At 40.5% G+C, this 18,192-nt stretch overlaps 2 protein-coding genes across 3 annotated transcripts in view; one reads left to right on the forward strand and one right to left on the reverse strand.

The window, feature by feature from the left end:
* SSH2 (slingshot protein phosphatase 2) overlaps positions 1-18,192 on the forward strand; it is a 293,047-nt gene that overhangs the window by 251,066 nt on the left and 23,789 nt on the right. For both annotated transcript variants that reach the window (XM_008059339.1, XM_008059340.2), the window contains 3 exons: positions 2,440-2,533; positions 2,668-2,796; positions 13,536-13,582. In XM_008059339.1, coding sequence (XP_008057530.1) covers positions 2,440-2,533; positions 2,668-2,796; positions 13,536-13,582 — 270 coding nt within the window. The remainder of the gene's footprint in view (positions 1-2,439; positions 2,534-2,667; positions 2,797-13,535; positions 13,583-18,192) is intronic.
* LOC103261759 (60S ribosomal protein L29-like) lies at positions 14,811-15,290 on the reverse strand. Its single transcript, XM_008059337.1, has one exon. It carries the CDS (start codon positions 15,288-15,290, stop codon positions 14,811-14,813), a length of 480 nt encoding a protein of 159 aa, XP_008057528.1.

Consider the following 18,192-nt stretch of genomic DNA (forward strand, 5'->3'; position numbering starts at 1 on the left):
GCCAGGCATGGTAACGCGCACCTGTAGTTCCAGCTACTTGGAAGGCTGAGGCGGAAGGATTGCTGGAGCCCAGCAGGTAGAGGCTGCGGTGGCCAGGAGCATGGCACTGCATTCCAGTCTGGGCGACAGAGTGAGACTCCAACTCAAAAAAAAAAAGAAAAGAGAGGTGGGACTCATTAAATGTCAGTTCTTAGAGTATATGTAACTCCAATTTTGATATATTTAGTAAACAAATGTCTATCTGTTCATAGGAAAAGAATACATAGAAGCTATAGGCCAGAGTATTAGTAATGATTATCTCTGGATAGATTTTTTTGTGTGTGTTATTTTTATTTTCTTTGCATTTTTCTGTATTTCCAAATTTTTCTTCAGTTAAATCAAGGAGGAAAAAGTGTGTGTTATAATGCTTTTTCCATTCCCTCCTCCTTCCTAAGTTAAATAGCCTATAAGAGAATGCTGAGAATACAGGGAGGATGTATGCCAAAATGGACTTAAGTGCTCTACTGTGAATAGTTTATATTTTGAAATCTAAGGAAAGAGAGAGGGGAATATATGTATATGGTGCGCTCTGTGTACACGAAATGTTATGCTAGGCACTTCATACGTGGTATCTCATTTAATCCTCATAAAAATCTCATGAGATGAGTATTATTACTGTCCTCATTTTGTAGAAAAGGAAACAGAGGCTCAGGGAAGAGAAGGAACTTGTTCAAAATCACACTATCTGTAAGTAGCATGATTGGGCTAAAACTTTTTACTAAGTCTGTCTGCTGCCAAACCACCCTGCCTCAAACAAGTGTGAAGGATCAAAGGAAAGATTGCTTGGAAACTTGGGACTCTAACCCATGCCTACAGGTGCTGAAATTTGTTTTTACAAGTATTTCTTGTTAATGCCAAGACTGAAATTATACTTTCTACAATTAGCTACAGCTAGGAAAAATGAAGCATAGATAAGAATTTTAATCCTACTCAAGACAAGAATGTCTTGACTAATTGAAAGGAAATTAGCACTATTCTGTAAGCTTCATGAGAAATTAAGAACTCAAGTGGTCAGGAACCCCCAGATTGTGGAGTTAGAGCATCCATCTTTGGAGATTACTGAAGCTATTTTTGCAGCCAGCGATAAGACTGTGGGCAGCAAGGGCAGGCAGGATGCCTGAAGGCTTAGTCCATTTTCATCTCCAAATAAGGAAGTTCAGAGTAGATACCTTTTGTGAATAGGTATAGGGGAAAGATGAGACAAAAAGTGCTCTGTCAGCCTCACTCAAATTCTGTATAGTATGAAATAATGCTTTTAGAGAGAAGCATCCAGTTACAATGAACCTTTCTAATAATTGGAAGGTCGGCTAATAAGTTTGATTTTATATTAAAGTTCCAAGGGTGATTTTATTTCTAAGAGAGTCAGAATTCTAAGGGAAGCAACATACTTCTGCAGGTGGAGTGTTAGACTGGACTGAGAGTTCTGATTGTCTTGCTAGTGTGCTTATCAGCATGTCATTTAACTTTTCAGTTTTTGTTTCCTTTACCTGTGAAATGAGGACAACAATTTCACAGAGATATTATGAGAATGTCATAAAAAAGAAAGCATTTTGGATGGAAGTACTCCAGGTAGTTGATCCCTGCAATTCATTTTGGAAGAGAATTCATCTTATTGAACAAGGCAGAATCACTCTTCTTTCTTTCCCACTTTCTAGAACCACAGCACTGAATAATGGTCAGAATAGAGTGGCATTTAAGTTATAAAAAGACACAATTAGACCAGGTGCAGTGGTTCACGCCTATAATCCCAGCACTTTGAGAAGGGAGGCCAAGGTGAGAGGATTGCCTGAGCCCACGGGGTCAAGACCAGCCTAGGCAACTTGGCGAGACCTCATCTCTACAATAAATCAAAAAATTAGCTGGACATGGAGGTGCACGCCAGTAGTTCTGGCTACTTGGAAGGCTGAGGCGGAAGGGTCACCTGAGCCCAGCAGGTCTAGGCTGCAGTGGCTGTGAGCTTGCCACTGCACTCCAGCCTGGTGACAGAGTGAGACTCCAACTAAAAAATAAAAATAAATAAAAACAAAAAAGCTGACGCAATTCCATAGTGGATCTTACCACTAGTCTACCCAACTTGGTATTCTAGCTCAGTAAGTGATACCCAGGGGTACTTAAAGGGAAAATTATGGATATGGTTCTCCATTCAAGTATTACACTCAGTGTACCTAATTTGTCTTTACTTCTTTATATTTATATTTAGTGTATTTCAAAGTAATAATTTCTACCTGTTTACATTCTGAAAATAAACTTGTAAAATATAATTTTATTTTGCCATACCCACAATACAAATTTGAGAGTAATAGAGAAAAGGCTTGCCAAGTTGGAAATATACTCAGTTGGTGCATTTACTTTCTTACTTAGATTCCTGCTTAAGAAAAATCACTGTTTCTCTCTTCTCAGACCAACTGAGCGTGAGCGTACAGAAAGGCTAATTAAAACCAAATTAAGGGAGATTATGATGCAGAAGGATTTGGAGAACATTACATCCAAAGAGGTAAGAGACATTGAGTTCTCATTATTCCAAGGCTAGGAGTAGGATTACAATGAGTGTGGAGCTAGAAATGGTACGTGGTTGAAAGTACAGAGGGACTTTATGGAGATTAGTACAGAATATCATTTTTGTTTCAGATACGAACAGAGTTGGAAATGCAAATGGTGTGCAACTTGCGGGAATTCAAGGAATTTATAGATAATGAAATGATAGTGATCCTTGGTCAGATGGATAGCCCTACACAGATATTTGAGCACGTGTTCTTGGTAAGTTTTAGCTCCACGAAAAGTGGTGTGCTGACTCATGGGGATCAACTGTTAAATTTTATTGTATATAAGCCGGGCTCGGTGGCTCAGCCTGTAATCTCAGCCTATAATCCCAGGCCGAGGTGAGTGGGTTACCTGAGCCCACGGGTTCGAGACCCGCCTGGACAACTTGGCAAGACCTCATCTCTACAATAAATCAAAAATTACCTGGGCGTGGTAGCGCACGCCTGTAACTACGTGGAAGGCTGAGGTGGAAGGATCACCTGACCCCAGCAGGTTGAGGCTGTGGTGGCTGGGAGCAGCCACTGCACTCCAGTCTGGGCGACAGAGTAAGACTCCAACTCAAAAAAAAAATTTTTTTATTATATATAAATGTAACATTAAAAACAAAGGTACGCTGGGTGTGGTTGCTCCCACCTATAATCCCAGCAATTTGGGAGACAGAGATGAGAGGATTTCCTGAGGCCAGGGGTTTGAGATCTCATCTCTACAGTAAATCAAAAAAATTAGCCAGGCATGGTGGTATGCACCTGTGGTTTCAGCTACTTGGAAGACTGAGATGGAAGGATCACCTGAACCCAGCAACTTGAGGCTTCTGTGGGCGTGAGTATGCCATTGCACTCCAGCTTGAGTGACAGAAACTCCTACTCAAAAAAAAAAAAAAGATAATTTCTCAGACCTCATCATTTCCTAATTATTTGATTACATTTTAATATTGTCTGTGCTGTTAAGATTATTTACATTTATTATATAATGGAAATGTTATATAATGGTGTGCAACATCTCTTTCCAGTTCCTCATTTAGTTGCAACCTCAAGCTGGTGGATAAAAATCAACTGTGATGGGAATAATATTTTCACCAAGAATATTGGCAAATGCTATAAATCAGACTTTCCTTCTTTTTTTTTTGAAGTCTCACTCTGTCGCCCAGGCTGGAGTGCTGTGGCACACTCACAGCCACTCCAGCGTTGACCTGCTGGGCTCCGGCGATCCATCCACCTCAGCCTTCCAAGTAGCCAGAACTACAGGTGTGTGCTACCACACCTGGCTAATTTTTTTATTTTATTTTATTGTAGAGACAAGGTCTTGCCAAGTTACCTGGGCTGATCTCAAACCTGCGGGCTCAGACAATCTACTCACCTCAGCCTCCCAAAGTGCTGGGATTATAGGCTGAGCCACTGAGCCCAGCCCAAGCTTTCCGTTTTACAGGTTTTTTCTTTTTTTTTTTTTTTTTTTAGAGACAAGGGCTTGCTTTGTTACTCAGGCTGGAGTGCAGTGGCATGATCATAGCTCACTGTAGCCTTGAACTCTTGAGCTCAAGTGATCTTTTTGCCTCAGCCTCCCAAGTAGCTAGGACTGTATACAGGCATGTGTCACCATGTTTGGCTGATTTTGTAATTTTTTTGTAGTGACAGGGTCTTACTATGTTGCTCAGGCTGGTCTCAAACTCCTCCTGTCTTTGCCACCCAAATTCTAGGATTATAGGCATGAACCACCATACCTAACCCTTCTGAAGGTTGTTAAATATTTCCTCTGCTTTTCATAATACTCAAAGTCAAAACCACACCAGATCATGATAGTTTTATATAGTGTTTCTAAATAGGATGATCCTTTAAGGTATCTTTCAAATCTGCCAAATATGTCTAAAGTCTGATGTGAGCAGAGCAAGTGAGAACTACTTACAACTGAGAGAGGAAAGATTATCGGACTTTTAAATACATGAAGCCTTGTAGCTTTTTTTTTTTTTTTTTTTTTGAGTCAGGGTCTCATTCTGTCGCACAGGCTAGAACGCAGTGGCATGAACTTGGCTCACAGCAGTCTCCACCTCCTGAGCTCAGTTGATCCTTCACCTCAGCCTCCCGAATAGCTACAGTTACATGCACATACCACCATGCCTAGATAATATTTAAATTTTTTTTGTAGAGACAAGGTCTTACTATGTCCCAAGCTGGTCTCAAACTCCTGGGCTCAAGCAGTCCTTTTGCCTTGGCCACCCAAAGTGCTGGGATTACAGACGTGAGCCACCATGCCTGGGCTGTAGCAACATTTTGAGTCCCACAAATAGTTTTGTGATGACCAAAAGGTCAGTGACTAAAAGTTGTTCTTCATGATTCCTGAACATTCAGTGACCTTCTCTGGCAGATGGATTAGGAAAGCTCCTAAAATCCCAAGATATATTTTTCTCTCAAATGTTAGACAGTTAGTTATCATCTGTACATGGTTGTAGAAACAATGTTAGTAAGAATAAGTGAAATCAGTGGAGAATGCCAAAACTTAGTTTTTATATCCACTTCCCACACACTTTGACCCAAAATTCTAACAAGGAACTAAATCAATTGGTTTGAATTTCACTTCCTTTCTATGGTGAAGATATTTGTGAACTGTGAAATGATTAGACTAGGAAACAGGAGAGAGGAGGGATAAATGTATAGGAAATGACTAAATTGGATCACCTCACTCTGAATATTCAAGAGTCTATTTCATGAGACAATCAGACTGTGCCACTGAAGGCTTGTGCCTTAAAATAACTTGTTGACACTCTATAGGGTATAAGTGACTTTAGAGTGATTCATACTGATATATAGCTATAAAATTACTCATGAAAAGCTGTGAGCTAGAAGGGTGACTTCTTTTCTATTACTTTAACTTGACCAATATATGTTGCCATTTCTGGATGCAGATCATATTGTAAAACCGGCATTGACTTTCCATTTGTAAGGCACCTGGCTTTGTTTTCTCTTGTGTATACTTCCACAGGGATTCAAATATATCTGGCTCTTGTATTATTGGAAAGAATCTTTGTGTTATCTATAGAAAACTTATGAGTCACTTATTCAAACGGGCCCTGCCCCCAAAAGTCTCTATGTAACCTGACTCGTTTTTATGAAGGGCAAACGCCTGTAACCAAAAAGAGCTTATGTTAGAAAATGACCAAAGCTACAAATGTGCAAGTCACTTTCCCACTGAGTTTGGATTTTAACATCTAGAAGGATGTAGTCATGATGAATATCAAATACAGTCAATTTCTGATTGGCCAATTTCTGTTTTATTTTAGACTTGTTTCCCTGTGTCTCTGGTACCACACACTCAATAACTAGCCCCTCCATAAATGGAATATTTTTAGGGCATACAAGCAAATTTTAATAGTACTCTTATTGCAAAAATAATTCATGTTCATTGTAGAACATTTTAGAAAACAATAAATTGTTACATTTAATCACCAGGACAGATAATCACTGTTTCCTTTTGTTATTGCCTTCCAAACATTTTAAATTTTATGTATGTATATGTATATACACACACATATATTTATATACACACATATGATATAAGAACTTTTTTTTTAATGGAGTCAGGGTCTTACTCTGTCTCCCAGACTGCAGGGCAATAGCACAATCATGACTCACTACAGTCTTGACCTGCTGGACTCAGGCAATCCTCCCACTTCAGCCTCCTGAGCATCTCAGATTACAGGCACACACCACCATGTCCAGTTAATTAATTAATTTTTATTTATTTATTTATTTATTTTTTGAGTTGGAGTCTCACTCTGTCACCCATACTGGAGTGCAGTGGCCACTCCCGGCCACCGCAACCTCGACCTGCTGGGCTCCAGCGATCCTTCCGCCTCAGCCTTCCAAGTAGCTGAAACTACAGGCGTGCACTACCACGCCCGGCTAATTTTTTGACTTATTGTAGAGATAAGCTCTTGCCAAGTTGCCCAGGTGGGTCTCGAACCCGCGGGCTCAGGCAATCCACTCACCTCAGGCTCCCAAAGTGCGGGATCACAGGCTGAGCCACCAAGCCCGGCTAATTTTTTTATTTTTGTAGGGACAAGATCACACTGTGTTGCCTAGGCTAGTCTCAAACTCCTGGACTCAAACCGTCCTCTCACCTCAGCCTCCCAAAGTGCTGGGATTACAGGTGTGAGCCACTGTGCCTGGCCTTGGACTTTATTTTTTTAAAGCAGTTTTAGCAAATTTAACAAAATTGAGCAGAAAGCACAGAGATTTCCCATATACCCTCTGCCTCAACACATAGATAGCCTTCCCTACTGTCACCATCTCCCCACCAGAGTGGTACTTTTGTTACAGTTGATGACCTGCATTTGGCACATTATTATCAACCAAAGTCCATAGTTTACATTAGGATTCACTCCTGATGTTGTACATTATATGAGTTTGGATAAATTCATGACATGTATTCCCTATTATACTATCATACTGAGTTTTTTTGCTTTTGTAATACATATTTATGTACCTATTTAAATTTTTTATTTTAAAATAATTTTAGAGAGTCTTATGGTAAAAGATATGTATATATTTTTGAACAAAGGAAAATCTCTTCAGCTTCTGATACAATTCTGTTTTCTAGAAAATGGAGATTTTCTTTCCATTGCGAATGTTTTTCTTGTTTGGGGAAAAAACTTCCAAAGAGGAGAATCCTGTAATTTAACTCCTGTTTAACAATATAAGTACATGAACACATTGTCTAAACATCTTATTACACTTGTTCCCTAGTTGTTTTCTCCCTTTGTTTACACCACCATAGCCTATGTCCAAACCTCTGTCTCTTCTCCACTGAGTCTTTGCGCTTGCTGGCTTTTCCAGCAATTGACACGGAAAAAGAGATCTTATTCTAGCTGCAAGTGATGGTGTTAATTTTCTGCAAAGTCATCTCATCTTGTGCATAGCTGCCATGCTTGGAACTCAACCAGATTGTGTGAAGAGCAGCAGCAGGATTTGTCCCGCCCATTGGAAGAATGCTCAGCTCTGCAGTACACTGCACAAAGATCTGTTTATTTGAAAAGGTGTCCAGCTGGTAAGGAGAGGGAAAGTGTAGAGCATGGTTTAAAGAAAACCTGCAGTAAGAAGAGAGGATTGATTGGTGGGAAGCCAAGGTGTTTCTAGAAAAAGAGGTACTTCCACACCCTTATGAGTGTACCATTTCTCTGAGCTGGAAACCTTTGCCCAACTAAATTTCAGTGTCATATCAACAGCTTTCCTGAAGGCTATCTGATTTGGCTGAGAAAAAGCTAGATGTTAACAGAGACCCTTTACAGAAAAGCAGGCAAGTTTCTTAGTTAAACAAAGGAAACACAAGAATATTGGACACACAACCAGTAATTTTGCTCATGAATTTATAAAGTAATCAGGCCAGACACGGTGGCTCAAGCATGTAATCCCAGCACTTTGGGAAGTCAAGTTGGAGGATTGCCTGAACCCGCTGGTTCGAGACCAGCCTGGGCACCATGGTGAGACTTCGTCTCTAGAATTAAAAAAAAAAAAAAAAAATTAGCCAGGTGTGGTAGCACATGCCTGTAGTTCTAGCTATTTGGAAGGCTGAGCCCAGCAGGTCGATGGTGGGGTGGCTATGAGTATGCCATTGCACTCCTGCCTGGGCAACAGTGAGACTCCAAATCAAAAAAAAAAAGTAGAGTTTTTACTGCTGATAATCTTTTTCAGGATTTGACAGTACAGATTTTTTTAGAATAGTGTTTCCTTTTCAAAGGAAAATTCAGCCTCAAATTGGTTATTTTTATTGTAGGTGCAGAGAAATGGAAGGTGTATGAATAGATGAGATAGTTAATCAAATGGATTGTTTTAATAATATTTATTATTATTTTTGCCCCTGAACTGGAGATGTGTGGCATAAACTTAAAAGGAAAAGTTAATAGAGAGCTTATGCTTGGTTATCACAGTGATGTGACTTACGGTATTGAGGGTATAGGCATAGTATGATAAAGTCAATATGGACAGAGATATCAGTCCTTGGATATTATGTCAAGTTGTATTTGGCTTAGCAAAACCCCCAGTGCAATCATTATTTGCTGTAAATATGCTGTCTTCTGTTTTGCTTGGGCAACTGGACCCCAGCAAAGCTATTTCCTGAGGATAACATTTGAAAAGAAATCACTTGAGTCTTTGGGGGCAACAGAGTGAAAGATGACTCACTTTAAATGTATTATTGTCCAAAAATTTCACTTCATACTTCAGTAAATTTAGACTATGCTTTGCATAATTATATAGAACATAATAGAAACCCCCATAGAATTATGTCGTTGTAAGCCTTAGGGGGCAAAAGATTGAATCTGTGGAGGACCCAGGAGGCTAAGTGCATGGCATTTGTATTGAGAACAGAAAAGTCGTTAGACCAAGGTGACTCCAGTTCTTTCAGGTTGAACCTGAAGTAGCCCTAACCACAACCCAAGTCACTTTATAGGGACTTCACTGAGTCAGTAACCAGTGCCTCTAATTGATTTTGCCTCTTGGTAGGTGTCAACTGCAGATTATCAGATTGAACTCTCTTCACACAGGTAGATGAAAACCATGGACTTTGGACTTTTCCCATCATGTCAAGATTGTTTCCATCTAACTGGACAGAGTTCCACAGATTATTTAGATTTCTAAATTAAGAAGTGAGGAGTCCACATTTCCCTGGCTCCAGTTTAACCACTTGACTCTTATTGTTTGGTGTCTGTCTCCTTGAAGTCCTTTGCAGTTCTTGCCTGTTTCTTTGGTCTGGGGGCTAGTTTTATAAGGTTGAGCACAGAGCCTTCAGAACCTCCCATATTTTTTTGAAAAAAAGTCAGCCAAGCCCTTTATTTGTAGAAAAGTTCAGTTGCTTTTCCTAAATGAAACTTCAACACACTGTCCTTGAGATCTTCCATTTCAACAGCCAGATTACAAATCATTTATGATAATAGTACTTACATAACATTTGACAGTTATTATAGTGCTTCATTACTTATCTCAATCATTCATTCAACAAACATTTGTTGATCTTCTTTATTGTGCCAGGCTTGAGACTGGGTATTTGTACAGTCTGATCTAATTCCAGGAGAGTGTGATGAGTCATAACAGATATCCAGAGAAGGTCAACAGAATAAAGATATGAAGGTGATACCCTAAATAAGACAATTAGGAAAAGTCATTAGTAACATTAGCATTAGTAACATTAGCATGATGAGGACAGAGATTAGAGTAGTATGGGTTGAGACACATGGGAAATGAGGAAATAGAGAAAGTGAGTATTAGACTTTATTTCTATGAGTCTTAGTTATGAAGAGAAGGCAGAAAGGACAGAGTCTACAGGAGAATTCACAGTGGAGAGGAGGTTTTCTTATTTTAATTTAGGAAAAACTTTATGTGTATAATTTGAAGGGAAGATACCCATTAAATATTTAGGACTGGAGTGGGAAAGGTGTTCCATTGTACATATAAGAAAGTAAAGACAGAGAGGTTAAGCTGTTTGCCCTATTCCCTGTAAGAGGAGGAGTCAGAACTTGAACCCAAGTCTTCTCGGGTTCTTCTTGAGGCTAAATTCTGTTTAATACCACTAATTCTGAAAGAGATAAACTCTTTTAAAGTACTTGCCTTTTCAGAAGATATATTCCTTTTCCTTTTCAAAAGATATGAACAGATAGCTCAAAAATAGAAAGTGAACCTTGCTCACTTTTACAAGAGAAATACAAAGTGAAACTACGCAGATAACATTTTACACCCATCAGATTGGCAAAATTCAAAAGCTTAACTACACATTTTGTTGGCAAGGCTGTGAGGAAAGTGACACTCATACATTGCTGGTGGGAATGCAGAATTGTTTCAACCTCTGTGGAGGGAAATATAGCATTATCTAACAGAACTACATTTAGACTTTGACCCAGAAGTCTTTTCACAAATATGAAATATCATTCATAGGAGACTAGTTGAACAAACTATTTTATTACTACCTAATGAAGTACTATGCAGATATAAGAAAGAATAAGGAATATTTCTATGAACTGTTATATAGAATAGTTTTGAGGATATATGGTAAAATGAAAAGTGTGACAAACAAATTGTATGTACTACTTTTATATACCACTTATACTACTTTTGTGTAAGAATTGGTAATAAGAGTAAAAAATAGTAATAATAAGTATATATTTGCTTATTTTTTTCAAAATAGAGCATAAATAGAATAAATCAGAAACTAATGAAAATGGTTACCCAAAGGAATTGCAGCGAGAGGGGTGAGAGTGAGATGTTTAAGTTTACTTTATAATAAATTTTTGACTTTGAATCATGTAAACGTTTTGCTTACTCAAAAAATTAAATAGAAAGGAATGGAAAAAGCACACTCTACAATTGAATACCACACTTAACTAGCTAAAAAATTATAATAAAATAAAATTGAACACAAGTCAGGCTCAGTGGTGCATGTCTGTAGTCCCAGCTACTCAGGAGGCTGAGGTGACAGTGTTGCTTGAGCCAAGAGTTTGAGGCCAGCCTAGAAAACATAGCAAGACTCTACCTCTTGAAAAACACACACACAGCCAGGCTCGGTGGCTCAGCCTGTAATCCCGCGCTTTGGGAGACTGAGATGAGTGGATTGCCTGAGCCCACGGGTTCAAGACCCACCTGGGCAACTTGGCAAAACCTCATCTCTACAATAAATCAAAAAATTAGCCGGGCATGGTAGCGTGCACCTGTAGTTCCAGCTACTTGGAAGGCTGAGGTGAAAGGATCACCGGAGCCCAGCAGGTCAAGGCTGCGGTGGCCCGGAGCAGCCACTGCACTCCAGTCTAGGTGACAGAATGAGACTCCAACTCAAACATAAAATAAAATGAAAACACACACATAAAATTAAACAGGAGCAAATTAACACAAATGTATATCAAATTGTGATAACTTAATAGAAAGAAATTAATTAAAATAACTTGTAAGCATAATACTGTGATGATACCTGTTAGTGAGATATATAACAAGGGGGGGAAAAACTACAAAGAAAATTAATAGGTTTATTGTTGGTTGTGGTATTGGTGTAATAATGTTGACTTTATTTTGTAAGTAGGTTAAATGAGTTATTGGAAATCAAGGTTTTAACTGGAGATTAGGGAGATAGAAATGATGGGAGAATGGCAAGAGGGTGAGAAAAAACCCTGTGGTGTTGAACTTGGAGGATGAGTGTAAACTCAGTATTGTTTTAGAAGTATTTCTTAACTCTAGGGCTGGACACAGTAGCTCACACCAGTAATCCCAGCACTTTGGAAGGCCCAGGCAGGAAAATCACTATGGCCAGTGGTTCAATGCCAGTTTAGGCAACAAAGTAAGACACTGTCTCTACAAAAAATACAAAAACAAGCCAGCCATGGTGGGACATGCCTGTAATCCCCAGCTACTCAGGAGACTGAGGCAGAGATTGCCTGAGCCCAGGTGGTCAAGAATGCAGTGAGCCAGGATCACACCACCGCACTACAGCCGGAGCAACAGAGTGAGACGCTCTCAAAAAAAAAAAAAAAGATAAATATTTCCTAGCTCTATGTACTGAAAAGTTTTTCAGGCTCGGTGGCTCATCCTGTAATCCCGTGCCTTTGGGAGGCTGAGGTGAGTGGATTGCCTGAGCCTGCGGATTCGAGCCCCACCTGGGCAACTTGGCGAGACCTCATCTCTACAATAAGTCAAAAAATCAGCCGGGCGTGGTAGCGCATGCCTGTAATTCCGGCTACTCAGAAGGCTAAGGCAGCAGGATCGCCGGAGCCCAGCAGGTCTAGGCTGCGGTAGCCGGGAGCGGCCACTGCACTTCAGTCTGGGCAACAGAGTGAGACTCCAACTCAGAAAAAAAAGGTTTTTTTGTTACTGTTTTGTTTTGCTTTTGATTCAGAACTCTCACTTTGTCGCCCAGCCTGGAGTGCAGTGGCATGATCACAGCTCACAGCAGCCTCCTGGACTCAACCAGTCATTCTGCCTCAGCCTCCCAAATAGCTTGGGCTACAGACATGCACCACTACACCTGGCTAATTTTTGTATTTCTTTGTAGAGACAAGGGCTTCCTATGTTGCCCAGGCTGGTCTTGAACTTCTGGTCTCAAATGATTTTCCCACCTCAGCCTCCCAAATTGCTGGGATTATAGGCATAAGCCCTGTACCTGGCCTATCCACTGAAAGGTTTTAGAAGCAGTGACACCTGGTAGTAACGAGGATACCTAATTAATGCCTAGATCTTGATTACAAAATAACATTTCACTGAAAGAAATTAGGGTTCTTTGAGGAAATGGTTGATTCCACTCACAAAGTGAATCCGAAACAACTTTTTGTACCAGAAAGCAAGAAAGCATTCTAAAACTAATTGGATCATATCAGAAGGTGCCAGCTTGAAGAGATTCCCAGTGGCCAAATTCAGAACAGTTTGAGTGTCCAAAATAATTAATGGGATGGTGGCGAGGCTCAGTGGTTCAGCCTGTAATCCCGCACTTTGGGAGGCCGAGGTTAGTGGATTGCCTGAGCCCGCGGGTTCGAGACCCGCCTGGGCAACTTGGCGAGACCTCATCTCTACAATAAATTAAAAAAAAAAAATTAGCCAGATGTGGTAGCGCATGCCTGTAGTTCCGGCTACTTGGAAGGCTAAGCCGGAAGGATCGCCAGAGCCCAGCAGGTCGAGGTTGCGGTGGCCGGGAGCAGCTACTGCACTCCAGTGTAGGAGACAGAGTGAGACTCCAACTCAAAAAATATATATATATATAGTCAAATTCTGTGAGAGTCAGTTTTTGTATCTGTAAAAATATTGATTAAGATAGCTTTTTTATTCTTATTGTAAAAACTAAATGTGATAACATATGAAGTGTCTGGCACTTACAGGGCACTGAGTAGATGTTATTAGCCTTCTTTTAAAAGCTCTGCTTCCCTCACAGAACTGCTTTTCAAGTGTTGTTTGGTTGATTTGCTACTACTCCCTAACCATGTCATTTTGACTCCATAGGGCTCAGAATGGAATGCCTCCAACTTAGAGGACTTACAGAACCGAGGGTAAGCATATAACAATTGCTGACACTCCCATGTGACAGAAATTCCTGTTTTATCTTCATTTCCCATCAAAGAGATGTCAGTGGGTAACTTTAATCTTGAGTTGCTTCTGGCTGGTCGTGATAGCTCATGCCTGTGATCCCAGTGATTTGGAAGGCCAACGCGTGAGGATCACTTGAGACCAGCCTAGGCAACATAGCAAGACCCCATCTCCACAAAAATATTTAAAAATTAGCCAAATACGAAGTTGTACACTTGTAGTCCTAACTACTTGGGAGGCTAACGTGGGAGGATCATTGAAGCCTAAGAGTTTAAGGCTACAACAGCTATGATTGCACCAGTATACTCCAGCCTAGGTGACACAACAAGACCTCACCTCTTTTAAAAAAATGTTAAAAAAGCTTTTCAGTTGATTCTAATCAGATGTCATCTAAGAAAAATAAAAACAGCTATTCTCCCACTGTTTCATTCTCCTACCTCCCAAGAAAGATCAGCCATTTTAATGAAATAGCTTTCAAAAATAAATGTGCAATCCTTTAATGCTGTTTAAAATCAAATGTAGTTTTTGCTTCCTGTTTTTTTTATAAGAATACATAGAACTGAATATGTAAGGTTCACAGAGCTGTTCATTCAACATTTTTTGAGCATCTTCTGTGGGACAAGCACAGTGTTAGGTGCTAGAGATCCACAGATAAATTAAGATTCAGTCCCTATCCTTTCATAATAAGTTACTTGAAGACAATGTAGGTTATGAATATAAAATGGACAAACTTACGAAATTGAACAAGAAGATCTGCCTTACATTAAGAAAATTGTCCCTAAACAACATGATTATTGAGTTTGATTATAGTAATTGAGACTAGAGTGAACATTCAACAATCAAATAGCTGTCATTCTTCCCTTAATTAATGCCTACTAAGTGTCTCATTGGACTTCACCTTAGGGGGTAAGATCATCCCCAAAAGGGAAAAATCATGTCTGAAATTTGCCATGCTAACTCTTTATTGCAGATAGAGATGAGACCAACTGAGACTCAGAGATAGTGATGGCTACCTGTCTGATTGCTGGTAAACTGTTTTCTCAGCTACAAGTCAGCCTTCTGGTTATCTTTTTTTTTTTTCCTGTCTCAAGTTTATTTGTCCAAATAGCACAGGAGGACACCAGCCCCACTCAGACAGTATCCTGGGGGTCAAATCGGTCCTTCTGTCCACACATTGGCAGACAGAGGCCTCTACTCTGGAGCTTTTGTGGGGCTCTGGGCACCTTTGGGAGCCTGAGCAGGAGCTGGAACTGAAGCTGGAATTGCAGGTGAAGCTGCGGCCGGGGCCTTAGTTTGATCCTTGGCCTTTGGCCGGCAGAGCCTGCGGCCCTTGGCAATACAGGCACGAATATGCTTCCCAAGCTTGGGGTGGGCAATGTATGCAAGTCGAGTAAGCGTGCGGCTAGGACCCTTTGGGATCTTGGGCTTAACCTCCTTAGGCTTTACGAGGGCCTTGATAGCCTCAGCACGTGCACTCATGGCACTGGCGTTGTTGGCTTGCGTCTTCTTCAGGCCCTTCTTGTTGTACATCTTGGCAAAGCGAATGTTCCTCAGGAACTTGGGGTCCACCCCCTCAAGAGACCCGTATCTTTGTGATTGGGGTTTCTTGATGACATTTCTGTGCCATTTTCGGGACTGCTTGTGTGTGGTATGGTTCTTGGACTTGGCCATGTCTGCACCATAAGCCGCAGCTCCTGAAGCACCTGGGCCTTCTGGTTATCTTTATCATTAGTATATACTCCCTACTTTTTTCTTTTCTTTTTTGAGTTGGAGTCTCACTCTGTCGCCCAGACTGGAGTGCAGTGGCCACTCCTGGCCACTGCAGCCTCAACTCACTGGGCTCCAGCGATCCTTCTGCCTCAGCCTTCTGAGTAGCCAAAATTACAGGCATGCGCAACCACGCCCGGCTGATTTTTTTATTTATTTTAGAGATGAGGTCTCGCCAAGTTGCCCAGGCGGGTCTCGAACCCGCGTGCTCAGGCAATCTGCTCACCTCAGCCTCCCAAAGCGCGGGATTACAGGCTGAGCCACCAAGCCCAGCCGTCCCTACTTTTTCCACCAGAAGAAAGGTATTTCATAATTGCTAAAATGAACTTGGACCAGGACTGAAGCCAAATAAGTATATAGAGAATTCCAGGGGGAGATTTCTGGTTGCTTAATTTAAGATTTGAAAAATATATAGAACTTGGAAAATTTAAATTGATTAGCATAGAGTCTAGATGTCTTGAAGGCAGGGACTGTATCTTAGTCTTACGTGTAGCTTACATCTACCTAGCTCAGAGCCTTATATCAACAGGGTACTCAGTAAATGTGAATGAATGATAGGTAAATTCACCTAAATGAGATCTGTGACTTGCCTAATTGTAAATAAGGAGAGAAATCAATTAGTAAACAGTGCTGGGAATCCAGAGACCTGGGTTCTAATCCTATGTATGATATTTACCCTCTTTGGGCCTAGGAAGCTTAACCCTAGATAGGTTTTTTATTTATTAGGATCCTTGAAATTTCCCCTGAAGGGTAAAGACCCCTGATTCAACTAGAATAACAGCAACCGTATCTACTGCATATACAGGGGTCTCCTTAAGATTTCTTTGGGAGTGGGGCAAAATTTTTGACAACCTCCTAAATCATCAAGGTTTAAAAATTCTTATCAGCTGGGCTTGGTGGCTCAGCCTGTAATCCCGTGCCTTTGGGAGGCTGAGGTGAGTGGATTGCCTGAGCCCGTGGGTTCGAGACCCGCCTGGGCAGCGAGACCTCATCTCTACAATAAATCAAAAAATCAGCCAGGCATGGTAGTGCATGCCTGTAATTCCGGCTACTCGGAAGGCTGAGGCAGAAGGATCACCGGAGCCCAGCAGTCGAGGCTGCAGTGGCCGGGAGCGGCCACTGCACTCCAGTCTGGGCGACAGAGTGAGACTCCAACTCAAAAAAAAAAAAAAAAATTCTTATCATTCTGAGAGATATAGTGTTTAATGTAAAATCTTGAGATTTGATATAGCAGTAACTTACATTGGAATTACAACATACACACACACACACACACACACACACACACACACACACACACACTCTCTCTCTCTCTCTCTCTCTCTCTCTCTCTCTCTCTCTGGTTACATTGTAGAATGTAACCCCAGCTGAAGATGAGACCTATAATCTCATTTATAATCTCATTTACTTCTTAGAAGGCTAAATTATAAAATGCAGCTATATCTAATTATATTTTTAAAAGTATAGTTGGATTTCTAGACATCCACTTAGATCTTGTTTCTTAAATGTAGTGGTTCTTAACCTTTAGAATGTGAAGAAGTACAGTTGGAGAGATCTGTACACGGAACTGTATGGACTACCCCCTGTGGGTGATTTATGGGATTTTTCAAGTGTAGTTTTTACATTAAGGCCATTTCCACCCAGTCTACTGACTTTGGACCTAACTTCAAGTAAAGTGCTACTCCATATAGAGTCAGTTAGTACTGGAAAGTTTCAAGAAATTCCAGTTCCACTGGGCACTGACTGCTTGTAGCTCTGTAATGATAAGGATTGGAAAGTTGTGTCCTGCCTCTGGAGAAATAGTGCCACAATCCATTACTGAGGTTTGGGATTAGAGGTGAGAGATTGTTTTTATTTTAAATAAATTAAGAAAGTTATGCTAGCCTTTTTTTTCCCTAATAGTTTTATTGAAATGTAACTCACATACCATATAATTCACCCATTTAAAATTACAATTTTGGCCAGGTGCAGTGGCTCACACCTATAATCCCAGCATTTTGGGAGGCCGAGGTAAGAGGATTACCTGGGCCCGCAGGTTCCAGACCAGCCTGGGCAACTTGGTGAGACCTCATCTCTACAGGAAATAAAAAATTAGCCAGGTGTGATGGTGTGTGCCTGTAGTTTCAAGAAGGCTGAGGCGGAAGGATCACCTGAGCCCAGCAGGTCGAGGCAGCAGTGGCCATGAGCGTGCCACTGCACTCCCGCCTGGACAACAGAATGAGACTCCATCTCAAATAAATTAAGAGATAAAATAAAGTATACAATTTAATAATTGTTAGTGTATTCATAGAGCTGTACAATCATAACCACAATCAATTTAGAGCATTTTTCAACCCAAAACGAAAGCCAATACGCTTTAGTAGTCACCCCCATTTCCCTTCTTCCCCACAATCCCTAAAAATCACTAATGTCCATCAACTGACAAAGAGCACTTTTTGGTTATTTTGAATAATGCTGCTCTGACCATTATTGTATACATTTTTGGGTGGACTTATATTTTTATTTCTCTTGGTCTTATTCTTAGGAGAGGAATTGCTGGGTCATATGGTAGATAACTATGTTTAACCTTTTGTGGAACTGCTAGACTGTTTTCCGCAGTAATTGTATCATTTCACATTCCTACTGTGAGTTTGCTCTTTAAATTAAAAAAATTGTGTGTGTGTGTGTGTGTGTGTGTGTGTGTGTGTGTGATAATAATGGTTCTAAGTTAAAACAGATTCATTTCACATCCCAGAAAAATTTTGGCCACTTGACCTTAACCACAGTGCTGGTGAGCTGTGGCTGCTCTATTTTTTCATAGTCATTT

This window comes from Carlito syrichta, unplaced genomic scaffold (assembly GCF_000164805.1).
Source record: "Carlito syrichta isolate Samal-C Ts95f unplaced genomic scaffold, Tarsius_syrichta-2.0.1 Scaffold304000, whole genome shotgun sequence".
NCBI classification, from domain to species: Eukaryota; Metazoa; Chordata; class Mammalia; order Primates; family Tarsiidae; genus Carlito; species Carlito syrichta.